The sequence below is a fragment of the Danio rerio genome, chromosome 19, assembly GCF_049306965.1.
Source record: "Danio rerio strain Tuebingen ecotype United States chromosome 19, GRCz12tu, whole genome shotgun sequence".
Lineage (NCBI taxonomy): Eukaryota > Metazoa > Chordata > Actinopteri > Cypriniformes > Danionidae > Danio > Danio rerio.
The window spans coordinates 20734077-20754918 of NC_133194.1; the positions used below are offsets into that span (position 1 = coordinate 20734077).

A 20842-nucleotide genomic window follows, 5' to 3' on the forward strand; every position below is an offset into this window, starting at 1 on the left:
ATAAAATATATTTTCCCAACAACAAAATTGTGGCTAGTGAAAATGCAGAGTGGCAAGTAACATTGAAAAACTACTAGCCACAGAGGCCGGTGATTAAAAAAGATAACGTAAAGCCCTGGTTACATCTAATACTCACATTTACAAACTATTGAACAGATGTTTGTATCTAAAGTATTTTACAAATATAAACAATAAATGTAATGAAAGCAACAGAACAAAAAATGTAAATACTATTATAATTTTTAGTCAAATACATTGAGTGCATAGAGAACAACAACAAAAAAAAAAACATTAGATAAAATAATGCACACAAATATTAAGATATGTTGAACACATTCACATATATGATAAAAGCTGAAAACCTGTAACTACTGACTTCTATTATATTTGTTGGTTTTTCTACATTTCATACTACAGATTTTCAGCTTTCTTCATGATATTTTTATTAGTGTAAAGAGAAAAATTAAACTCAAAGGTTTAGAACCACTTGATGGCAGGTAAATAGTAAGTCACTTTAAATTTGTGGGTGAACTATTTAGTTCAAACTACTGATTGACTTAATGTTTAACTTTGGAAAAAAGCACTTGTCTCAGTTGTTTAAAGAATTATTTAGTTCAAGTAATAACTGCTTACCTTGTGTTTGGTTTTGATGTACCAGTTTTGTTATTTTGAAGAAAATAAACAATAAATGAGTTAACAACACATTTTAAGTTATCCTCCATTTATTTACATTTAAATTATACAATTGATATTTTTATTCAGGCACTGAGGGAAAAGTCATTTCTGGAGGAATGCATCATACTGTTTACATAAGACAGGATGAAACATCAGCAAAACAAACTCATACACACAGTGAAATAAACAAAGTTACAAAAATGTATAGGAATTTTTTTTAAATATTGTATCAATTAAGCACAGAATATAAACACCTGGGGCCTCATGTATCAACGCTGCGTACGCACAAAAACTTTGTGTACGCCAGGTTTCACGCTCAGAATCGCTCACGTTTGGATTTACTAACAATGAACTGAACGTGGGAAAGTGCGCAGCTTCACGGCAGCTTTCTGGCTGGCGTACGCACATTTTTTGTGCGTGTCTGTTTTATTTCTATTGGCGACTCCTAGAGGCAGTTGTGTTAAATTCCTCTCTACAAAGTGTCTGAGCCTTGCAATGGCAGCTGTATGAGACGGGTTCATCTAGCAGGTATATAAGATTTCCATACCATACAGTTGACCAGCTAAACATTAAAGCACAATTTGCAGCAGTCGCCTGTTTTCCCAATGTAATCTGAGCGATCTACTGCACGCACATTGCTATAAAGACACTATCTGAAGATGAATTTGCATACGTGAATCAGAAACATTTGCATTCAATAAATGTGCAAATAAAATATTATGCACAAACTTATTGATGATTCCTACTTGTCTTTCTCGTGATAAATAGTAGGCAAAATCTGATATGTAGCGGGGGAAAAAAGAAGAAAGAGTTTATCAGCTGGATTCGAGCCGCGTTCATGCTCAAGCGTGTCAATACATGATCACATGCGTCTTACGAGCCACGCCACTGAGACTGTTAAGGGTATTGCAACAAGTGTGTATAAACCACACTATTTCTTTTTTTAATGCACTCAGTGCGATGTTCAGACCCAACTGTGTTAACCGTATCAGCTAAACTCTCCCACTATTTTTTTTTCTTTTGTTGTTAATTCCGGAGAACAAACTTGCAATTAACACCACTTTTCTCCGGTCTACCTCCGAAAGCAGCACCTCCAATTCACATTCTGTTCAAAGTTTCTCTTTTTGCTTGATTTTGCCATTGCTTTTTCGTTGGGTTTTGCCATTAGCATAGTCATTAGCATATTCATACGGGGGAGGAGGCAGGGAGGGGTTTTGTGCTCGTGCATGTTGCGCTCAGTTTTACGTTCATTCGGATGTACAAAAGAATATGCGTGAGATTCGGCGTACGCAGTGTTTCATACATCTAATTTTTTTCTGCGTACGCACATTTACAGCTTTGTGCGTACGCAATGTTTTAGTAAGATTTCCACGCAAGTCTTCGTACATGAGGCCCCTGGGCTTTTAACTCTTATTGGCAACTACAGCTCTTCTATACTTAAGTTGAACGTTGGTTTGTTTGACAGTTACAATCCTATGCTGTAATGTGACATCTTCACCTTCACAAGGGAGTATCATTTTTATGGTTCAGTGCTTTGTGTTTATTTACTGTTTGGTACGTTAGCATCATTCTTGTTACAAAATCCATGAGACATCCTGTATTCTTCAAGTTCACACAGCTGCTGTCAGTTCTTCTCCAACAGGCGGTTTACTTCTACACTTGTCCATACACAATTTACATTCAGTTTGTCTCAGTTACCTCCTTAGTGTTGTGTGTCTTCTCATCAGTGTCTCTCACCATCTTCAACCTCAAGTATCTCCTTCTCTGCATGTTGTTTGTCCACATCTACAGCTGACTGCAGTGTTGATTTTCTTTCCCTCCTCTTAGCTAGTCTTGCAGAGTGTGTAGTGTCTGTCTGTGTAGTTTCTGTGTGGCCCAGATGCAGAGATGGTGGTCAGTCTGGGTCAGTCTCCATCATCTCATATGCAGCTTGGCTGGCAATGACAAAGTTAGAAATGTATTTACAGCAAAAATATAACACCCTCTCTGACTCCTCCACTAACTACAAAAAAAGAATTACTAATGCTTTCCTTCTTAGACTTTACACACCTGAAACTTGCCTACAGCACTTATTCATTGTTGCTCTTATAGTTGTGTAAATTGCTTCCTTGTCCTCATTTGTAAGTCGCTTTGGATAAAAGTGTCTACTAAATGTAAATGTCTAAATGTAACACATAGAAAGAATAAGTAAAAAATAAATGTACTATAATGCTACATGCTTATGAAAATGTTATATTTGAGCATAAAAAAACTTAATTGAATTTTGAACTTGTAAGCATTAAGGACAGTTGAAAATGTACTTTTTGACAGGGAGTGAGTATTGTTACATCAGCAAATCTAAGTTGTAACTAAGGTTTAAAAAAGTACTTTACAATATTTTTCCAATCAATTACTCTACAATCTTAAATCTATAAGCACTGTTGATTCGTTGAGATTTAAATCCAGTTCTACCCCCAAAACTAAAGTGTTACATTGAATTAATATAATTATTTGAAGCTCAAGCAATCTAGTAAAGTTACTTAAATATTCTTTCGTACTTACCTTTGTGATAATGTTGAGAGCATAAACGGAGAAATGAAGATGTATTTTGTGTCTCAATGCAGCAGGCTAGGACACCCGATGTGTCTGTTGAAACTTAAAAGGAAAGATACTCGGAAGAGGCCGCTTGTAATTTTTTTGAATCTGTCAAACAATACAAAACTATTTCAAGTAATGATAGAGACTTTTGTGACAAGAACTTGACTTTTTTAGAGGTTAGGGATTCGATTAATGACCTAAAAACAATAAGTCCCCAGAAACTGATGGCCTTACTTCAGAGTTTTACAAATTATTTTCTATAGAGTTGTCTCCATTTATATTAAAGGTTTTTGAAGAAAGTATTCAGAAGGAAACATTTCCCCCAACCCTTATGCAAGGATTAATTACTCTTATCCCAAAATCCAAAAAAGGATTTGCTTTTAATTGATAATTGGCGACCAGTCTCTCTACTTAACAATGATTATAAGTTGTTAGCTATTATATTTGCTAAAAGATTAAAAACTGTACTGAACTCTGTAATAGATGAGACACAATCTGGGTTAATGGCCAAAAGACATATTGTTAATAACATAAGGCAGGTTCTTGACTTATTGGACTACTCAGAAATAATACAGGAGAACAGCTTTATTCTTTTTCTAGACTTTTATAAGGCATTTGACTCCTTGGAGCATAAATTTATTGGTCATACATTACATAAATTTGGATTTGGGGACATGCTTTTGCAAAAGGGGACATGCTTTTGCAAAGCAATTAGAACGCTATATAATAATGGCACTTCTTCAATTAAATTAAAAAATGGCACCTCACCAAGATTTGGCTTATTTAGGGGGGTTCGACAGGGATGCCCTATATCTCCTTATTTATTTTTACTTTGTGCGCAACTACTATCTACATTTGTTTATGAAAGTGGTGTACAAGGTATCTGTTTAGCAGGTAGAGAAATAGTTATTAGCCAGTTGGCTGATGACACCACTGTTTTTTTTAAAAGATGCCTCCCAAATTTCTATAGTTATTGATAAAATTGATAGAATTTTTTTCTAAAGCATCAGGCCTAAAGTTAAACTTGTCAATTAAAGAGTGTGCGGCTCCCACTGTCTACAATATCCCGACCCAGTTAAGTCTGAAGTAACATATTTAGGCATTGTGATTACTAAAAACCAAGAAAGGAGATCTTCTCTTAACTTTGATCCTGCTATTATTATGACACAGAGAAGATTTCAGACATGGTTGGAGAGAGACTTGTCTTTAAGAGGCAGGGTGTTACTTACCAAAGCAGAGGGTATATCTAGGCTTACTTTTCTTGCACTTTCTTTATATGTAGATAATAAAGTTTGTAAAAGCGTGGATAAAAATATGTTTAATTTTGTCTGGAAAAATAAAATCCATTATGTTAAGAAATCTGTAATTATGAACAAGTATGAATATGGAGGGTTAAATTTTCTTGATTTTTCATCTTTAAACAATACTTTCAAAGTAAACTGGCTTAGGCAATTTATAAGTAACCCAAACTCAATTTGGAACTTTATCCCCGATTACTTTTTTTCAAAACTGGGTGGTCTCCCTTTTCTACTGATTTGTAACTATAAGATTGATAGAATCCCTTATAAAATATTAAATTTTCATAAGCAAGCTTTAATTGCATGGTCACTGATTTACAAACACAAATTTTCTCCTCATCCGTATTTTATCTGGAACAATCAGGACATTCTGTATAAAAACAAATCTTTATTTTTAAATGGTTGGTTTGAAAAAAATATTTTGACTGTATCTCAGTTATTTAATTCAGAAGGTTTTCTTTTAAATTAAAAAGAGTTTTTATGCAAGTTTGGTTTCCCGGTGACTCCAAAAGAATTCTCCATTGTAATGGATGCAATTCCTATAATGCTTTTTAAAGGCTATGGTGGAGTATCCAGTGTTTCGTCTGTGCTATTGCACCCCTTGGAAACTTCGGTGGGAAAAATATGTTTTTTATCACAACCTTCTTCACGTAATTATAAAATCTGGTCTCTCTTTCAAAAGGAAATTGTAACAACTCCATATGTGACTTTTTTTGGATGGAAATATATGACCAAATTCAATAGAAAAAGGTTTGGTCATTATCTGTAAAATATATAATAACTAACAAAATTAGAGAAATTTCATTTAAACTGTTACACAGATTTTACCCTGCCAAGACTTTTTTTAAAAGATTTAAATCAGATATAGATACATGTTGCTCGTTCTGTAATATACCCAATGAAACTGCTGACCATATTTTTTTGGAGTTGCCCTCATACACAATGCTTTTTTTTTTTATCCTGCTGGGTTTTTTAAAGCTCCTGATGATAAAAGTAAGGAATATTTCATTATTCATCTCCTTTTAATCCTTGCTAAATTTCATATACACCACTATAAATTCTCTCAGCGTATACCTTGTTTTATTATTTTTGAAAAGGAAATTCAATAGTACATTAGAACTATTGCATCCTTTAAAAATCTTAAAGCCAATAGAACGGTTAACTTATTTTCCTTTTTTAATTTCCTTAACACATAAGTAAATATTATTAGTTTTTCTTTTTATTGTTGTTTTCTTTTCTCTTTTGTGTGCTTATTTAATTCTTTGCTCCTCTGTAAAACTCATGTACACTCTTGCATTTCTATGATGTTACATAAAATAATAATAATAATATATATATATATATATATATATATATATATATATATATATATATATATATATATATATATATATATATATATATATACACACACACACTTTATCAATGCTGTAAAAGGACCTTATGAATATGAAAATAATCACATCAATCTTTCACCGGGAGATTTCAGTGGCTGAACAACACGTCTGTGCCAATGACTGTAAAAAATATGGACGACGCGACAGCCCTTTTTCCCATTGAACGCCTTGAGGGCAAAACGCCTGCTTGACGGGCACAAACTGTCGCAAAAGACTGCTGAAATTGGAGCCAGACATGCGCAGAAGGATTGTCTGATGGAGCCAGAGGAGGAGCCGCGAAAATGAGCAGAGTCGAGCTTCCAATCAAACGCTTTATGTAAAATCAACTACGCCCCCCGAACTTCTCAGCATGCGTTTGCTGTCATATCAACACAAACAAATGTAATAACGTTAACAAATATGAGGGTTTTATATATTCAATCGCGCCAGCTCCAGGCCGCAGCGCATAACTTACTCGCGGCGTCGCGGGCTGATTCCGGCTCGCATGCGGCAGCGCCTGCTCGCTCGGCCGCCGCATGTGGCTCGATTGACTCGGACTGGAATCGGGCAGTGAGTCCAGGCATCCGGAGTAGGTCCAGCAGAGGTAACATTAGTCAGTCTGAGCTCTAAGAGATATGTCTCCGGCAGGCGAGAATCTAGCCGGAACTGTTTTGTTATCTGGGTGGCTAGGCGTGTATCAGCAGACTAATAAAGCCCGAAAAAAGCCCTGAACTTAGCGAATAAACAGTGTTCCACCAGGTATGTCAGAAACTGTAGTTTACTGCTGAACTCATTTTGTCATCGTAAAATAACACAGAAATCGAATAATAACATTTCAGTCTACTTCAGTCTCCTGCCGAAGCTCAGACGCCGCGCTTTGAGAAACTGTCAATCACAGCTGTCAATCACGATGACACGCCCAGCATTAAATTACTGCTAAAAACAAACTGTTTACAAAAATGAAGATCTGCACCTATTTCAGCACAATAACCAGTGCCTTAATCGACCAGAACTATCTTTCGGGACATTTTATTGCAAGTGTAATATTTTTTTTTATTTGGGCTCAAGTCTCCTTCATTAACACGGAGGAGGCGGGCTTTATGACTTGTACTGCAGCCAGCCCCCAGGGGGCGATCTAACGGCCGAAACCTTCACTCAAACGTAGGCTTGCGGCACACTTGGGGTCCGTTCTTCGTACCTCGCTTAAATTATCTAAGATTATTTGGCAGATCCCGGATCTTTTAATCTTGATAACTGATCTCTCGCTAATTTGGTTCTTCAAACGAGTTCGCGAATCAGATTAGAATGTCTGGATAAACTGATCTGAGATCGCTGCGTGTGTTGTGAAGGACAGATCTATCGATCCTCGAAATCATGATCAGCAATGCAACGATTGGCTGACGGCACAGCAGCGTAATGACATCATCTGATTAATATTCAATTATCCATGTGAGCAAAATTACATCAAATTAGCAGTAAACGGCTTGTTAAATATGACACGCAATAACCTTCCACATTTGTTGTGAGCTGCAGGCTTTCCACGTTCATGTGTCAAGTGTATTCATCATTCAATGCAAATCAATGTATTTAGTTCTACATTTAGAAAATATTTTCTTTACTATAGTAGCCGTTTTTTAATTGGTGTAAAGAATAACTGGTTGTTTACAAAAGCATTTTCATATTGGTAAAGGTGTCTGCAACTTTTGTGAAGCATCAAATCACCGGCATATTAACTATCAAAACATGTTTATGACTGCATAAATGTATTATTGCTTTTAAAAAAGTCACATATTGTGCATTTCTATTATCCACAATTTGTACTAAAGCGATCTAAAAAGTTCATATCAATAAGTTTTCTCTTTGCACCACCAGGTGGCAGTCTTTGTACTTTCATTTCGAGGGTGCAGATTGCATACGTTTTATTAATATGTATAACTTTATTTATTTTATTAATGACTATAATTTTATATATATAGTTTTAAAAAATTACCATTTTCCCAAGTGTATATAACTACTACTGTAATAAAATATCAGAATTCGGAACATACTTTCTGTATTATCTTTGCTTGAACTAAGCCGATCTAATCCTGTTTATATGACTTGAACCTGCTCCCGATCAGGTTTGACCTAGCAGAACTGTTGCTATGACAACAACTCTCGGATTAGCTTTGAAGAACGAAACGATCCTGGATCGTGTCAAATCGTCAATATCCAAATCCAGCTAACTGAGTAATCCACGTACGAAGAACGGACCCCTGGTCTGTGCTTACAAGTCATTCATAACAGAACACAATCTAACAAGCTTAGCCTGACTAAAATAGTTTTAAAACAGAACATTACCTGTCTAACAATAATTCTTCAGCCATGGTGTCGTCCTACCTCCATCGTGCTAAAGTAACTCCAATATTGATACAGGTTTTTAAAAGTTTTTAATTCAGCATTTGATTTCTCTCGGTCTGCCTCGTGACCGCGCAGCGCTAGCAGACGAGCACGCGCGAATGGCGGATCTGCCTGAACAGATGCGCAGAAGTCCGAATCAAAGGTACATTTGCTGACAGTCTGAGGTGGTTATCAGAAGAATGGGAGATGTCGTTCCGACAATATTTAAATGGATGAACATTTTTTAATTTTATGCTTTACCCAGAATATAAAAATACATATAAACACATTTGTAATCATTACTATTGAACTGTGAAGTGACATTCAACCAGCACAACAATTTTCTGAAGACAATCACCTACTGCACCTTTAAAAACGCACGTCATGTCATCCACTCATAAAACTAAGTCAGTTAAATTTTGAGCCAATTTTTGTGAAAACAAAAAAAAAATCTTAATATATGGTTAATGAGGGAAGTATCTATATTTGGCAAAGTATTTTTGTCACAGGCAGAAGATATATCTTGATCTGCATATACATCATTATTGGAGGTGATAGGAGGTCTTAGATTATAATACTCTTAATGACACATTTAAAATTAAATGGTTGATAGAATTTATGAAGAATAAAGAAAGTAATTTTAATGTATTTCTTAATTATATCTATTTAATACTCTGGGAGGCAAAGACGTTTTGTTGATTTTGTTTCTGTTAACAAAATTCCAGTTACATTTTTTATGGCCAGCTTTCACAGGCAATGGCTAGTATTTTGGAAAGACTTGTAATTGTTTATCAACAAAAAAAATGTGCAAGTTAGAAATTTCTTTATTTGATATTTGATTTTTAATTTATGTAATCAGGGAAGTACCAATGAAAGTGGTAAAATGTGTAAAGTTGTTTTTTTTCCAGTCAGCTATTCTTCACCCATTTAAATTTTCATAGCTTTTACATTATATTTATTGAACGTGGTCTGCGTATACGTGGCATTTGAGGGCACGTGCTTACTTCAACAAAAAAAAAAAAAAAAAAAAAAAAAAAAAAAAAAAAAAAAAAAACTTTGGGGGTTATCTCACTTCTTTGACTCATTTAGCCCCAACGCAGTTCCAAGAAATGTAAGAATTCCTACCTGGTAGTAGACAAATTGAAGATACCGGTAGGGTATCCTCTTTTCAAAGGCAGCCAAAGTTTCTCGTTTGGGATACGATTTGGAAAACACGGGAAATTTTGTTTTGCACCTTTTAAGGCACGCGGCTCGCAATATGATGTGTTCCATTATCCTGAACGTAGTCCCCGTGCTGTTATTTTCATATTCACTACACACAGTGCTACAGTTACTACTGCAAAATGCTTCGCTGTCTCTCAGCAGACGATGGAGTCGCAGGCTTAGCTCCAGATATGTAAGACTTTGCTTCCAGTCCTGAGTAGCATACATCTCTAGCGCATGTCCGTACGCAGACTCCAGTGGCATGAGGTCGTTCATGGGAAAGCTTTTAAAGCTGTATTTCTCATACTGAGCCTTCACAAAAGAGGAAGAATATGCGATACTTAAAAATACGAAAAAATACGTTTTTGTATCGACCATGTTCCTCTTATTATGCACAGATCTTTGCGTACAGTATGTCTATTGGAGCAGACCACATCAGACTGCACGTAGGAAATCTGTGGCGCGCCTCTGTTGTTTATGGTGTTGGAAAACTTTGCATGTCCCATAAAGTCTGATCTGAACCGAGGGATGTCTTCTCTGGGTCTGAAAGCCCGTCATCTTTCAGTTTTCATTCCTAAATTATATTCTGTGATAATTTACTATTTTTCAATTTCAAGTCGTTTTCAATTTCTTGTCCTATTGTTACACATGGGTAAATATGTCCTGTTATATCATGGCCTGTTTATATATATATATATATATATATATATATATATATATATATATATATATATATATATATATATATATATATATATGTGTATATATATATATATATATATATATATATATATATATATATATATATATATATATATATATATATATATATATATATATATATATAATGGTCCTGCTAAAAAGAACTTGAGAGTACAATACGGCATTCAAAAATATATTATTTGCAATGCTTGTAGTGGATTAAACGGAGACTTGCATTGCAATGACAGAATACTTGGGTAATTCTTCAATTTTGGGCGCTTTAATGTCCTTTAATCATATATCCAAAAATATTTATAATTTTGTTCAAATTCCTCTTTCTTTGTCAAACTAAAAATAAAACCTACTTAAAAAAATTGACTACCTTTCTATTATATTTTTTTCATATTATTTAACCTCCTTTTAGGTGTCAAAATCACTGTTTTTACCTTTTCGTACACCAAGAGTTTTAAACTTCAAAAATGAAAATAACTTTTTAAAATATTATTTATCTAGTATTAATGTATCCTAATTTAGCACTAGTGAAATAAGTTAAATATTTTATAGTTATTAATGTGAGACTTATATCAATATAAACTGTTGAAATGTCTTTTCCACCACTCTCATTTGCATCACCACACACTTTTTTGAAAAATATTTAAAAAGATTCCATCACACATTAAAAGTGTATATACAATGTATTAGTTCATGCTCTATTTAAATTACAAATTCAGTTTATTTTCTAATAAGCTCTTAACCAAAGTAATATAAAATTTTAGAGTATGACAGGCGTACAATTTAGCATACAACTAATTTATTTCATTGACAAATATAATTATTATAGTGGAACCGTTGGTTAAACTAGATACAAAAATTATCTTAGACAACGTTTGACTGCCATAATTTATTTAATTTTGAAATGAGCTGTGTATTGAGATGCGGTTGACATTTGTTCAGTTCACGATGGAAAAAATGTTTTCTTCTTATCTAAGTTTGTCCTTTTACAGATCCTAAAACTAGACAAATTGTTTAAACGTATGAGGCTATGTTACGTTAATTTTTAACAAGTTTTCTTTTTTTACTTCACAAGGCTAAAAGTGCCCGTAGTTGAAGAATTGCCTACTATTGTATTTTTAAAACCATTTATCAAAACGTGGCTATGATATTAGATGGAGTTTAGGACCGCGCGGTTGGTTTTTGTGTTCTTTGATTTTTAAACCACAGCATAGGCTACGTGTTCATCATCTTACATCTTGTTCAAAACCTCTGTGCTATGGCACTTACTCCAGCCCTAACAGTTCTCTTCGTTGTCATATATGCTGTATGTTGTCAGTTAGAAGATGTAATTATTGATCGCTACTTTATACCAGCGTTCTGTCCAAGAGAGGTTCAGATCGGAGACTATGTTCGGTATGACTATAACGGAACATTTAAGGACGGGCGGAAGTTCGATTCTAGGTGAGTAAATTATAATTACATTTTAACCAACATCTCAACAAATCATCAAGGCTTTTCAGGCTTCAAAGATATTTGATGGCTTTTTGAAGACGATTAAAACTGTGCGTATCAACATCTGGGCAACGTCAGAACCTAATTAAATTATTGGTGTTTAAATAAGCTTTATCAAAACTCGACCACAAATTAATGGCCCCTGAAGTCAGCTTTTGGAGGACCAGGAACCCCAATTAAAATAAATTGGAGAATCAAATTATTAATTTAATAGAAATGTATAGAAATAGTTTAAATTTGTACAAGTAAACAGACATATATGAATAAATCTATTTGATTAGTGTTTTTAAACTAATAACAAAATTCAGTAAAACAATGCATTTATTTTTAATGTTTAAAAACAGTAAGTATAACTCTATTATTTTTTTGTTTTAAAACATCAATAATCAAATAATAAAAAGTACAAAACAAAACATTGATCAGCATTCATCAACACATTATATTTATATTTAAACTTTTTCTATTTTCAATTTTAAACTATTTTCCATTTACAATGTAAATGAATAAAACAATATCTAAATAAATTCTTACAAAAATGTATTTATACGTTTTTATGTACAGCTAAAAATTTAAAATAGCTGTAGATTTAAAGTTTATTTAATTTATGTTTTAAAAAAGCTGATTTATAAAAATGTATTTTAATTAATTATTTTAAATGCACATTTTAAATATTTTTTTTAAAGGGAACTTTTTCCAATCTGTTTGCCAATTGCTATTCTTTTATCTTTTTGTCAATTGAGTAAAAAAATGCCATTGGTCAGTATACAAATAGGAGCAATCAATCACATTTCGCCTCAAATACTCTCTCACAAGTAAATATAATGCTCAATGTCAGTGGACATTGAGGAAAAACTATTGGTTATTACAGCATCAAAGCAGCTGGGTTTGTTTTAAAATTGCTAATTGCTTCAAGCAATGCAAGTGTATAGGGAATATTAATTTGTTGAAAGATTAATTGTGAATCATTTTTTACCTTGCTAGGTAGAGGGCAATGGCATCAGCAACTCGTAGCGGCACTTCTGGTGACCAATGGCCAGTTCCAAAATTCGGTGTACAATTTTTACTTTTAAAAACTCCCAGAGTAGCAGGCAGGCATAATCAAAGAAACATACATGGGTCTCACTTGACTATCAGACTAGTGTGGCACACATTATTACTCCCACCAGAGGTGTTGATCAGTGTGAGCCACATCAGGGGTAGGATCAACACTTATCAAAAACAAAATGTTTTTGCCATCTCAGTTTAATTTAAAATGTAATAAGGAAAGTAGTGGTGGCTAGCAAAGTAGTGGAAAAGGTAGATAGACAACTGTCAGTTAGCTTACCAACTCAGAGTAAAAAAAAGATGTGTGACACGATTTTATAGTTTATGTATAGTATAGTATAGTTTAGTTTATAGTTTTTATAGTTTAGCTCTATTTTGACCGTCCATGCGCCGAGCGCAAAACGCAGAGCGCAAACGCTTTCAGGGCGTGTCAGAACGCATTTTTCTTACTTAAGGACGGGAAAATCCACTTTGCGCCATGGCGCATGGTCTAAAAGGGTTGAGTTTATTTTCTTAATGAGTTATAGGTGTGTTTTGAGAATAAACCAATCAGAGTCTCATCTCCCATTACCTTTAAGAGCCAGCTGCATCGCGCCATAAGCGCATTGCTATTAACATGACATAAGTAAGTAAGTAAGTTCACTTTCGCTTTTGCTCTCCTGGTTAGGAAAACCTTACCGCACAGACATCAATTAGCCTATAAATAATTAATTTCGTTTGTTAAGTGCAAAGGTTTGTTTCAAAACTATTTCTAAATTCAGTTCTAATTTCCAGCAAACGAATAAATTATTAATAATAGCAAAGTGTGGTCAAAATACTGAGTTATTTCCAAATACACCTGCTATGCCCCATATGGTCTAAAACCTGACAGGTGGACAAATCTAAGCTTGTTTTTAATAAAACAAATATAAACAAGGATATAATAAATAATACTGCTAATAATAATAACATTATACAAAAGCAAATTGAATGAACTTAAAAAGCCTCCCGAGATGAAGAAAGTATGAAGGCGGTGGTTTTTAAATTCATGTAGGCTAGGAATTAATATGTTTTGTAATATTTTAATAATTTATATTTATATCCTATATATATATATCCTTATTATATATATCTTTAAGATATTATATATTTTTCATATGTAAAGATATTTGCGTATTGCTCTACATCTTGTGTGTAGTGTGAAAGCCAGGCGCACTTTGCGCCAGACATTAGACTGACTTTGTTCTGGTCTAAAGAACAGACTATTTACAGTTTCTCAAAATAGCAACGTGCCAAAACACCTGCTTTTTTAGACCAAAACGCCTATGGGCGCAAAGTTGAGCGCAAATGCATTTGCTATTTAAACAGTGTGGCGCAACACCTCAAAATGACCCTTGCGCCAAGCTTAAAGTAGCAAAAGACTATTGCTTGCGCCTTGCGCGACATTTCGCCGGGTTTATGATAGGGCCCAATATGTTATATCACTATAAAAGACAATCATGTTTCTATAAACACTATAAATGTGTATGTAATCTAGCAATATTTTAAAATAATTATACACACACCCAAATAAAATGGTTGTGAGAATTGGTCATGAGATTTTCTCAAATTGTTCATGACTGACAAAGTAACAACCAAATGAGAAATAATTATTCTTCGCACTACTGTTTAAAAAAGCTATTTACAAAACATTTAAAAAATGCATGTAAGGTAAAAATGACATTTAAAATTTCACTGAGTACCTATATGCCCCTTCAAACTTAAATGTTTATTTCTCTGCAGTGCTTCCCACACATAAACTTTATTTGGGTGGGCCGCCCAGGTATAATAACGACTGGCCAAGTATATTTAGTGACACTTTTTTTTACTATTGTTATCATCATTATTTTTTTTTTGTTGCATTTTTTGATATCCACCCAATATAAGCAAATTTGGGAGGATCTGGCACCCCTGGTTATTCTGGAAATTTGGGAAGATCTGGCACCCCTGGTCATTCGGGGAATTTGGGAGGGTCTGGTGCGTCTGGCCAGTTGGGGAATTCAGGAGGATCTGGCGCCCCTGGATGTTCAAGAGGGATCTGAACCCAAAGTGGCCATTGGGGAGGATCTGGCGCTCCTGGCCATTCAAGGAATTTCTGAGGATCTGAATGGCCTTTCATGAACAGGGACAGGAACTAAGGCAGGAACAGACTCGGAACAGGAAGCCCTCTTGTGAGCTAGTGGCAGATTGGTGCTTACCATTTTGTGAGCTGGAGGGCTGGTTGTGGTCACTTTGTGAGCTGGTGGACTGGAGGCTGCCATCTTGTGCCGTTACTGTGTGGTGGTAGACAGATGAACTGGAGACAGGAGTATGGTGATGCCAGCATAATAGTGGAGTTAGCAGCAAGCCCCCTTGCCAGTGGATCTTGCTGTCCTCACCCAAACACCCCCACCCTCTAAAAAAATGAAAAAAAATAATAATAATTAAGGGGTTTCTTCTTCCTCTGCAACATAGACAGTGAAATCAGAGCCAGATAGTCTTAATGTCCATATAGTGCTCTAATGTCCACTGGGGTTCATGCAAAGGCATGATTAAGTATAGTGGCTCTGATAAACCACTACGAAAAAACATCATAAGACAGACCTCTTTCAGTGATGTTAGATGTGCTAATGGACCCTTCGCTAAACCCCGCCCTCTTTAATTACTGTTGCTACGCCTGACAAGCTTTCATGCCTGGCACGGCTTTTTCAATGTGTGTGCGCCGGTTTCAGACATTGCCAGGGATATAATGTCATTTTTGGCGAAACATGTGAGATATCTGAGAAAGCCAGACAAAAAAGGACTGCAGTATGCATTACAGGGGTATATTCACCACATAATAGGCAACCGATTCGAGAATAAATCAATTAAAATTGAAGCTATCTTAGCCTAGCCGTCTCATACGCTAAGTTAACCATTTAACAGCTTAGCTCATGCTCAGCAGGAGAGGTGAAATTTAAAAATAATCTAATAATAATAAATGAAACAGTGATTTCTCTATTTTTAGCCAAAAAGCCTGATAGATTAATTGGTGTGCAATGAAATATAGCCTTACTTACCAACGAGGAAACATGCATGACAGTGCTTTAAGGACAGCCAGGGGAAACTGATGGATTTGTGATCATATATCGGTTTTGTTCTGTTAATTTGTAATTTCAAATTTTCGTAGCTTGAAATAAGATATAAATATGAAGTTCAGTAAAGTTAGCAACAGATTTGCAGATTCGTATTTTCCGGATCAATAATGTCATTATGAACTATTCGCTACTAGTATGACTACGTTAACGTTATGGTGAAGGCTTAAACGAATCATTAACGTTCCTCATTATATCGAGCCAAAAAAAGAAATAGGATAGCTGTAAAACATAGCCAGCTTTGTCTTTTTGTAATAAATACAGTTTAGATCTGTTTAGGGTAAGAGGTGTGTAAGTTATTGCCGTCTATCACTGAATGTGTCAGGAATATCAAAACAAAACCAACTTAGCTCCGCTCCTTTAGCGCCCCTCACAGAGTTTGATCCACGCTGGCATTTCTCCTCTTGGGTTTTTGGTTTTGAAAAGGAAAAAAATTCCACCATCCCATCCAAACTTTAAGAGTACTGGATATCAGATTTGGACAATCCATATGCACTCGCTCGAAAGCTTGACAGAGCCATATATATATATATATATATATATATATATATATATATATATATATATATATATATATATATATATATATATATATATAATTTATGAATATCATTAATTCTGGTTGGGTCCCCAGCGCCCCCAATATATATGTGTACTAAATACGACCTCACGTTTTATACGTTTGCAGCCTCTGCAACTTCCGTCCGTCATAAAAATGAATTTGGATAGTTAGATTTTCTGCATTTTTCGCATCTGTAGCAAATATTTTGAGTAGTGTTTTTGACAATTGTGGGCCACCAAATTAAAAACCTAATACGACCTTCGGATTCAGTGAGGGTGCAAGGACCTTAAATCTTTGAGGCTTGCGCAGCTTCTCGAAGAGAAATCAAACAAATGAGCGCCATTTTCTAAAGTCTATGAGGGTAGCACACACAAATAAACTTAATTGGCATACTGCAGTTAAATTTCAAAATGTGGTGTTTTTATATTTATAACATTTGAATACAGTTTAGCAAAGTACATCACACGACATGACAACCAAGAGAGCTGACAACTGACCATCACTTAATTTACCATCACCTCACGATTGAAAATGTGACACTGATTTCATACAGGGTTCATACAGTCATAGACTAATGAAAATCAAGGATTTTAAGCACTTTTTCCAGCACCTACTTTTATTTTTGAAACTGACACGCAACGTAATCAAGATCTGAAATGTTTTGTCAGCAAACCATAAAAACATTGCATAGGAACTATATATTAATTTATAATAAAAAACATTAATAAAATATAATTGTTAATTAATAAAATATTAATAATTAAAAATATAATAAACCAAGACTGACACGCAATGTATTGAACACCTGAAATGTCATCTCAGCAATTCATAAAAATACTGCATCGGAACTATCTATCAAATAACTATCTTACAAATAAAAACCCTTATTATTATTATTATTAATAGTGATAATTAATTAATCATATATTAATAATATTAATATAACCGTTAATAAACTGTTAATTTACTTCCCTAATTTCTGCTTGATGGAGAGAAGTTTTTTTTTTCAAAACATTTCTAAACATAGTCGTTTTAATAACTCATTTCTAATAACTGATTTATTTTATCTTTGCCATGATGACAGTAAGTATTATTTTACTTGATATTTTTTTATTCTTATAAATAAGACACTTATTTACAGCTTAAAGTGACATTTTAAAGGCTTAAGGACTAGGTTAATTAGGTTAACTAGGCAGGTTAGGGTAATTTGGCAAGTTATTCTATAATGATTATTTGTTCTGTAGACTATCGAAAAAAAATATAGCTCAAAGGGGCTAATAAATTTGACCATAAAATGTTTTTTAAAAAATTAAAAACTGATTTTATTCTTGCCAAAATAAAACAAATTAAACTTTCTCAAGAACAAAAATATTATTAGACACAGTGTGAAAATGTCCTTGCTCTGTTAAACAATTTGGAAAATATTTTTTTTTAAATTAAATTTTATAATTTTTAAAATTTTATAAATCTGACTTCAACTGTATATATCACACTGTGTGTGACTTAACATGTGGTATTGCATTTAAACAACAGTTTAACTGCATAATCGTGTATATAAAAAAGAAAATTAAATAAAGATGTTATTTTAGAGCTAGCATTTGAATGATATTCTAGCATAATATCTAAAGTGATGATATGAGATGTGTGTGTGTGTATATATACATATATATATATATATATATATATATATATATATATATATATATATATATATATATATATATATATATATATATATATATATATATATATATATATATATATATATATATACCTTATAGATATAAGGCCTTATAGATCAGAACATCTGGAATTGACATAAATACATTTACCAAATGTCTTTTGGTTTGAGTTGAAATGCATGCTTATCACTAACAACTTGCCTTCACCAAGCTTCGAAGGGCCTTTTAAAAAGGAATGGTCCAATCACTCCTTTAAACAAATTATATTCATGTACTGTTAAGGACAATGAATGCTTGTCTCTGTGCCACTTTGAGGGTTTTACTACTGTAAGCACTGAAACAGGCACATTTTTAGTAGGCACGTTTTCAATGGCTTTTTAATTCCGCCAGACATTATTTTTTGCCATATTAATTTGTTTTTCAAATCTTCTATGATGTCCATGGACATTTCAAACCTTTTAACCAAGTCTAAGGGTGTACTCACAATAGCGATTGTCAAAGGCAGTTTTCCCAGGAGAAATGACAAAACAGGAGATGGATCTGAAATACGTGAGACTAAAGTTTTCTATCATCTCCACCGTTTTTAATGGTATTCAGCTCCAGGTTGTTGTATCTGCACTAAAAAGCCAGCGGCTGTATGCAGACTCGTCATCATTCCGGATGAGACCGATAACAGTAGTGTCATCTGTGAACTTCAGGAGCTTGATGGAGGGGTCTCTTGCAGTGCAGTTATTGGTGTACAGGGAAAAGAGCAAAGGGAAAATAATGCGTCCCTGGGGGGCACCGGTGCTTATGGTGCAGGTGTCGGACGGGAGTTTGCCCAGTATGACTAGCTGTTGTCTATAAAAGCTAGTGGTCTATTGACAGACAGAGCTAGGAACAGAGAGCTGGGTCAGTTTGTTCTCGAGCAGTGATGGGACAATGGTGTTGAAGGCAGAACTGAAGTCTACAAACTGAATTCTTGCATAGGTCTCTGGTTTGTCTAGATGTTGTAGGGTATAATGCAGTTCCATGTTGACCACATCATCCACAGACCGGTTTTCTCTATAGGTAAACCGCATGGGGCTCCAGCAAAGGTCCAGTGATGTCCTTCAGATATGCTTGCACCAGTCTTTCAAATGACTTCATGGCTATAGAGGTTAGGGCAACAGGTCTGTAGTCATTGAATCCTGGGATCTTTGTTTTTTTTGGATGTGGATGATGGTGGAATGTTTATAGCTGGATGGAATGAACCACCAAATACTCTCACATATGTTTTAATTGGGGGATCCCCTTCGAGCCACATCCCAGTGATGGGAAACACCCTTATGCTCGCTCATTTACGCACATTCATTCACTATACAGCCAATTTAGTTTACATTTACAAAAATACACACACATGTTATTGACAGCTCATAACACGTTGCAAAAACAATGCAACATTACAAAACAAATGCATTGTCAAAACTGCTCATTTTGTTAATAGTACAACATTAGCATGGGCTAATTTTAGTGTAAAATAAGTGCAGTCAAAACATTGACTGTGGAACTTACTACTAAGAATGTAACAATAACAAATATATATTCAGAAGTAATGCATACATTGTCAGCACTTAGAACATAAGACAAGGCTATAAGTTAAATTCCTGTCAGATTGATGCAAATTACATTACTTACATAGCATATTGCTTTTCCAGTGTTGCATATGCTATTGGCAAGTATCTGCTCGAGGGTACTTGCATGACGCAATCTAATTGGCTTACACCTGTTTGACAATTTAAAGTTCTCTCAAAGTTCATGTTAATCGTTAGCTGCATTTGCACTGTTGCACCTAAAGCGAGCGTAGGTGCGTACTGCACATGCACCAAAATAAATAAATTAGGGAAAGAAAAACAAATAGCTGGCCAGTTTAAGATAGGCTATTCCATAAAACACAACTTATAGGCTAGGGGTCTTTTTGCTTAAGATTGCCCTTATGTTTCCCTTTTAAATGTAAGGGTGTTGCATAAAATAATAAAGTAGTTTCAATTTAATGATTAATAAATTGTATTAATATTTAATATAATATTTCTTTGCTGCATCCTCCTTAATGTTTCAGAAATGCATAATAATCTTTACACCATATTAAAGATACAGCAGCCAGTAACAGTTGTTGAGAGTTTTTGTTAAGTTTAAAAGGTGTGTTTGTGTGTGTGTGTGTGTGTGTGTGTGTGTGTGTGTGTGTGTGTGTGTGTGTGTGTGTGTGTGTGTGTGTGTGTGTGTGTGTGATACAAAATATGAATACAACAGAAAGACATAAAACTTTACAAATTATGCATCCACTTTTGTAGGCTCAATGCAACAGTGTCATTTCTAGATAAAATAGCCTAAGCCAGCGGTTTGAGGGAAAATTGTTATCTTTTATCATTTTATGCATTTTTTGGGGGTTAAACTTCACATGTCATATTTCTGAGAGAAAAGAAATTCACTGAGAGAGAAACAAAAAAAAATCACATTACAAACTGTAATGTAAAACCTGTGCATATAGTCATCTCGCTGTTCCATGTCTGTCACAATAGCCCCGTCCTTTCACATTAGGCGCTAAGTGATAGTACATTTGTAGTTTTTTTTATTCGCTTACTATAGTCATCAACATGGACACCTAGTTAAAACTGGAACTTTAAAGAAGTCAAGTGACAGTAGGAATAAACCATCTACATCAGCCTCTTTTATGGAGACGTGCTGTCAC

At 34.4% G+C, this 20842-nt stretch overlaps 2 protein-coding genes and 1 long non-coding RNA gene across 24 annotated transcripts in view; 1 reads left to right on the forward strand and 2 right to left on the reverse strand.

Annotated features, from left to right (window-relative positions):
* The window catches only part of p3h4 (prolyl 3-hydroxylase family member 4 (inactive)), a 78568-nt gene extending 62164 nt beyond the window's left edge, over positions 1-16404 (reverse strand). For 3 of the 9 annotated variants that reach the window (XM_009294166.5, XM_073931034.1, XM_073931035.1), the window contains exon 1: positions 9431-9978. In XM_009294166.5, the coding sequence (XP_009292441.1) occupies positions 9431-9886 (456 nt within the window). In that variant the 5' untranslated portion in view covers positions 9887-9978. Of the gene's footprint in view, positions 1-9430; positions 9979-14976; positions 15174-15361; positions 15422-15816 lie in introns of those variants that run through there. The other 6 variants (XM_073931036.1, XM_021468127.3, XM_073931033.1 and 3 more) reach the window with 5 other exon arrangements.
* On the reverse strand, positions 705-3357 carry LOC141379061 (uncharacterized). The gene is made up of 2 exons (XR_012395015.1): positions 3217-3357; positions 705-2609 (listed from the first exon to the last, which is right to left on the reverse strand). It is a non-coding gene; the product is annotated as an uncharacterized lncRNA (long non-coding RNA).
* The window catches only part of fkbp10a (FKBP prolyl isomerase 10a), a 131863-nt gene continuing 122471 nt past the window's right edge, over positions 11451-20842 (forward strand). For all 14 annotated transcript variants that reach the window (XR_012395001.1, XR_012395002.1, XR_012395003.1 and 11 more), the window contains exon 1: positions 11451-11665. Coding sequence is in view for 4 of the 14 variants with exons in the window: in XM_073931624.1 (XP_073787725.1) it covers positions 11481-11665 (185 nt within the window). In the remaining 10 variants the exon portion in view is untranslated. The remainder of the gene's footprint in view (positions 11666-20842) is intronic.